We start from the raw sequence: 6,000 nt of genomic DNA, 5'->3' as shown, positions 1-6,000 counted from the left end.
CGCCTAGAACCCTAGACCACCGCGGCCGGCTTCAAATAATCCACTTTAAAAAGTTTCACTGGGTTCTTTGTCCTTGCCACCCGTTATAAACGTCTGAGTCTCCCAGTTTGCTAAATTAAAATCTCAAACCAAAACTATAACATGTGAGGGAAATCTACTCGAAATATTTTCCAAATTTTCCATCAGGTGTTCTGCCATAACAGCTGCTCAGCGAGGTGGTTTATAGAGACATCCAGTTAACATGTTTGAGCCTGCTTTAACCGTGACCTTCACCCAAATTAATTCACATTTCGGATCACCGTCAATTTCCTTCGATACTATTGCACTTTTTATTGCTATAAACACTCCTCCGCCTTCACTGTCCACCCTGTCTAAGCGGTATACATTCCAATGTGAGTTTAGACTTTAATTACTGCTTACATCTGGTTTCAGATAACTTTCCGTCCCTAGTACTATGTGGGCATTATGACCGTTTATTAATGGGAGCAGTTTCGGGACATTTCTATAGACTCTCCTGCAGTATACCGTTATCACATTAATGTTGTCATTCCATGTCGTGTTTTGATAACTGCTACCCTTTCGCGTCTCAGAAGGCGTCTTGTCGGGCCTAGGGATGGAATTCTCTAACCCAGAAAACCCACATGTGCACTCCACACGTACTCCGCTACCCTTGTAGCCGCTTCATAATTGTGTTATACTTAAATTCATCCCATTCACATATTCCACATCACCGCTAACTGTGTCAACTGTCCCTTCAAGAATATTTAATGTCCATCAGAGTAGCGGCGTTATGATTATATGCCATCGTTTTTACATCCACAACCACTGCATATAGGTGTGCTACGTAATGTTCTTGGCCCACAGTATTTATCATCTTTTCATATGAGCTAGAGAGACAATCTGAGTTCAAAGTAATGCTGTATCATAATACTTCAGTTAAGAAATAATAGTCGATTTTATGTTGTGTTTATTACCTGTGAATTGAAATGCATGTAAATGCATTAGTAGTTATACTGAGTACATCGGGAAAGATATCAGGGAAAGAGGTGCTCAGGTTTAATGTTCAAGTAAATGTGACCAACTGATTACAAATATTCATCAGTCTGAGAATACATTTATTTGGTGAATTTCATATATTCCTCACATAGAGGCGTTATTTTATTTGTCAAAATTTAAAGTGATGCAGGTTATATATGAATATATATTCAGTAGACCATTACACGCCGATTTCGTCTTAGGATCTCCATTAGCTCCGCGTTGAAGTTGTTGCTACGTCCAAATCCAAAGCCATTTACTGTCTCTAAAAAAGAAGAAACAAAACGATCATTAAGAAACAATGAGAAGTGTTTTGTAGGAATTTATCTTGTTTTGTACGTCTGAAATCGCGCTCGAAGGGTTGGAATTGCTTATACATGTGTACGCTGCCTCGACATAGACAGCAACAAGCGACAAGCAATCGAATTTTTTTGAATTATTTTATGAATCCGAAGACGTATTCTGGAGAGGAAAAGAATTTTGATTAACTTTGGTACGACTGCATTTGTGAAGACTGGATTACAGGTAATGACAAAGATTGATTTATTATTGGTAGCTGTTTCAAAATGCAGCATTTTTTGTTCGTCAGATATCCAGATAGGGAACATTTTTAGCATCTGCATTTTTGCTAGGACAGAGAAATAGATTTAAGAACTAGTTTTGGGAATTGTGTGTAACGAGAGATTATACTCCTGAAGTTCAATTTTTGTAATTATTAGATTGTTATTACGTGATTTCAGGAAGGCTTCGCAGTTTTTGGAATTTCATTAAACTTCATCAAGTCAAACGAAATGAAACTGGAAGTGAGTTCATTTAAACCAGAGTCACGGTCCATATCCCAAGAGTCGATTAATTTTCAGTTTATTTAAAACCAATAACAAAAGTTATGGACCAGTAATGATAGTAATGTATTTAAAGCACGCATTACACCTCTGCGTATCTCTGTGGTTAAATTTTACACCTCTGTTATACAGACGTACTGTAGTTACTAGAGCAGTTTGCATCCAGGTAACACAAACTGGGTAGTGAACAGAATCTTCCTTTCACTAAACTTTTCGGGGACTGACTTTACTTTCGCAGTAATCAGTTATCTTTTATCAAAATTAATATTCAGATTTTGCGATTACAGTAAGTTCCAGACACACAACATAATTTTCTTAAGGTTTTCGCAGTTAATGGTAGCTATGCTTGCTCGCAGCTGAATTTTTTCGTCAACATTAAGGGTTACGCTACTTACATATTCCCATTCTGTTTCAGACCCACTTTCATTTACAAAAACAAATCGAAACTGTAAGTTTCACATGGCGACAGTTTTTCTACATTCAGGCGTCGGGGATCATGCTGATATTTTCATGGAACTGTCAAATCAAGATTACTCCTCGCGAAATTGTTCGGGAAAAGCGGCAGCGAATTAAAATACAGACGAACAAACAATTCATCACACAACTGTTACCACGAGTTATTCGCAGAAAAACGATCTTGACCTTATGCTTCAGCATGTATTACAAGAAAACTACAAATTAATTGAAAAAATACAAGAAAGTAACAAAATATTAGGTAATCGTTTATCAACTCCCCTTCCAACAAAGTTACAAGAAAACAACAAAATAACTAGACAAAATTACAAGAAGGTAACAAAACATTAGGAAATAAATTATCGAGGCACCATTAAACAAAATTACACGGACATGGCAAAATATTTGAAGCAAATCGAAAAGAAAGTATTGATTCAATCGTAAAGAATGTGACGACATTCATCAAAACAGAATTAAGTAATATCTCCACAGAAACAGAAGAAACTGTCAAAACACACACACAATCACAATTTTAGTTTTCTCAGATTGTGGCTGAGGTTGATAGAAAATTTAACGAAGTTACAGATACATAACGAAAACACAAAATTAAGTTATGGAACACAGCGGCAAGTATTTACATGTGCCAAAGTCGGTAAAATACAGCGGAAATTACAAAACTATGCGGAACAGTTACAGACTTTGGAAACAGAAACAAATAAAACTGACACCAGAGCAAAAGTAAAATTTGAAACACTGAAAGCACAATTTCATGAACTTTCAAACTTGAGCAATTCCAAGTAAACACAGACGATTACCCAGCAGACACACAACGAATACACTGTAAAGAAACGAAAACATTTCAATCTTTAGAGCATTTTAAGGACGGACTTACGACAGTAAACAAGCAGCACAAACAGGAAATAAATTGGTTACACACTCATCTAGCTGACATTGAAAAACATTTGCCACAAGACCAAGCGACACCTGATTGTAATGAGAGCTGTCACGGATGAGAAAAAGATTTCGTGCAATAACAACATTTTGGCCGACTCAGACGTGAAAGATACTTTGAAAATGAGCGCGAACAGTCACAAACGTATTTCAACCAAACACAAATTTAATGACTTAAAAAAACACGACGGATCTGACTACCAAAATTTTTTATCCGTTAGGATATTTTATGTTTTTCGCAATGGCATCAAAGATGTACATCCTTTAGATTGGATACAGTAGTTTACCTTTTCTTCGACACCTGCTTGGTCAGTGACATACGAGTCAGGATATATTTGCAGTTGTTTGGAAGACGAACCAGTGGCGCGGATGCGACCCACAGGAAGACAAAACTCTTCTTTAGATGAACTTCAAAATGCATTTCTTGCAGCGTACTGGTCAGAGACCACGTAGTGTCTAGTTGAGGACATACTCATCAGCCTGCCATATTTTGAAAATTCACAATTTGCAACTTTAACGCATTTCTTCGACTATGTGGCTACGCAGAACCAATATTTAATAGATCCGATTTGCCAATCTGCTTTAATCCAGCTTTGTATTTCTAAAATTCCTAGATCTTTATGTGTTTCTTTGCTGACTGGATACCAGAAAGGAAACATCAATGCATTCCGTGACGTTCTGCAATTGCTTGAGATACAAGTATCCGAATGTACGTAAAAAAGAAATCTTTATCAGAACAACCACAACCACAATGACAATATGAATCGGGGACATTTCAGATCATTTAGTGACTACAGAGAAAGAACACACGGGAATAAACTACAGTGCCAAAACCCATATCAGGGGAATAACAGTTTCACTAGATCACTACAACACAACCTGCAACAAATTCCGAATTTTTATCACAACAACCAGTGCTTTTATAATGCAATGGGCAACATGGACAGTCCTCCACAGCATCATAGAAATTTTGAAAACAATTAAACAATTACATACAAACGAATAACAATTTGCATATGAATAGGTAGCAACCACTCAATCACAACTACAACGACAACAAAGCCATAATTTCCGAGAAAGTTATAGATATGGGAATAGGAGAGACGAAAATTGCAGACAACAGCAAAATTTAGTTTTGAATGAATCGGACAGTCGTTACACCCACGACAAGTTAATTCTAATACTGCAGAACAGACAATTGCTGTACAAACAGTTTAAGGTTTGCAAGCTACTTCACAGCAATGTGACAGGGGCGAACGACAGTGACTAGAGGAGTAGACTACAGAAGGTTCACGCACAAAGACCCCAGGGAGACATTGTTACAGGAAAAAGAGGAACTTCAAAAACGAACTTATCATCCCGTCATCAGCATAAAAAAAGCCACACACACTTTAAATGCAGTTTTAGATCTAGGCTTTCCAGTTTCAGTACCATTGATGCAGCATTCAATAAATATTATTCGGATGAAACTATTTCTACTTTACTATTACATAGAACAAGAGTTAGAGGAGCTATTCCACATTTACAGTTTCTTTATCTTTTTTTACTGTACTAGGTACCACTTGTTATGTAAACTTCAGGATCGTTCGACTACTAACAACAGAAACTATGCTTGGCGTGGATTTCTTAAACAGACGAAAAGCAGTACTGGACTTTGAGAAGTCACGTATATTGCTACAAAACAATGATGCGCTAGTTACATTGCATTTAGAGAAGAATTTTTCATTGCAGGAACAGGAAATTAACAGGCTACATCAAACTAAAACATCAATTAATTTTGTAAAGTAATTCTTATCCTTCCTCTTTTTGCTGGTTGGTACACATTTCTTAGCACAGCCATGTTTTGATACATGTGATTATCTCACTAACGATGGGATATAGAAGTTAAGTCGTAGGCCAGTTCATCCTGTGTGTGTGTAGATCATAACTTTTTCTTTGCCTAAGGTAATAGAGGTTTTCCATTTCTTTGTATTTGTTTCACTTTATGTATATTAGTTAGTAAATGACCTTTACTGTTTCATATATAAATTACGTCACTAATAAAGAAACTTTCTAGCTGAGTGTGTCACACAAATATTTAGGCAAAACTACATTCCAAAGAAAGAAGCACCAACTTTCAAACGAGTAGAGTTGTGCAATGGAAGAAAACTATGAGTGTTGGTTGTTAACATAGGGTACTGCGTTCAGTAATGGAATTTTTCTTGGGGATAACTCATTGATACATGCAACAACCGGATGTTTGTGACAAATGTTGTACAAAACGGATTTGCGGAACAGACAGAGTTTTTCTTTGGAACTCTGAACATAATAACACGAAGTAGCACCTGTAGGGACTCCGTCTACGAACTTTATTTCTTTTTTAATATATAGTGTGTGATGAAAGTAATTCGGAGTTAGTGATGATGAATTAGGTGATTTTTTGAACTTTCGGATTACGTATTTGAGGTGATATGTTCTAAGATTTCAGGAGAAAGGGAATGAGGCTGTGGCCTGTTAGGTATTATGTGATGATTTGGTTGCAGTCCACACTCTGAGTTGTTGTTGTGTAGTGATTTTTGTCTAGAGCAGGAGACCTCTTATTAAAAGAGACGAGATGTATTGGGAAATTTATTACTTTAAATGAAACATCGTAATGAGAACTTTTGGCCTGTGAGAACTTTTCTGTACGAGTGGTGATATTTGTGGTGGCTAACACTTCCGTTCATGGGCTTGACTTGAC

The 6,000-nt window shown here is 36.8% G+C and overlaps 1 protein-coding gene across 1 annotated transcript in view; it reads right to left on the bottom strand.

Annotated features, from left to right (window-relative positions):
* Positions 1 to 1,164: 1,164 nt before the first annotated feature.
* LOC124612302 overlaps positions 1,165 to 6,000 on the bottom strand; it is a 54,556-nt gene continuing 49,720 nt past the window's right edge. The window contains exon 5 of the mRNA XM_047140415.1: positions 1,165 to 1,300. Within this exon, the coding sequence (XP_046996371.1) occupies positions 1,270 to 1,300 (31 nt within the window). The 3' untranslated portion in view covers positions 1,165 to 1,269. The remainder of the gene's footprint in view (positions 1,301 to 6,000) is intronic.

Source organism: Schistocerca americana, chromosome 4 (assembly GCF_021461395.2).
Source record: "Schistocerca americana isolate TAMUIC-IGC-003095 chromosome 4, iqSchAmer2.1, whole genome shotgun sequence".
Classification (NCBI taxonomy): Eukaryota; Metazoa; Arthropoda; class Insecta; order Orthoptera; family Acrididae; genus Schistocerca; species Schistocerca americana.
Note: the sequence above shows the minus strand (reverse complement) of the source record. Positions and strands in the feature narration are given on the sequence as shown.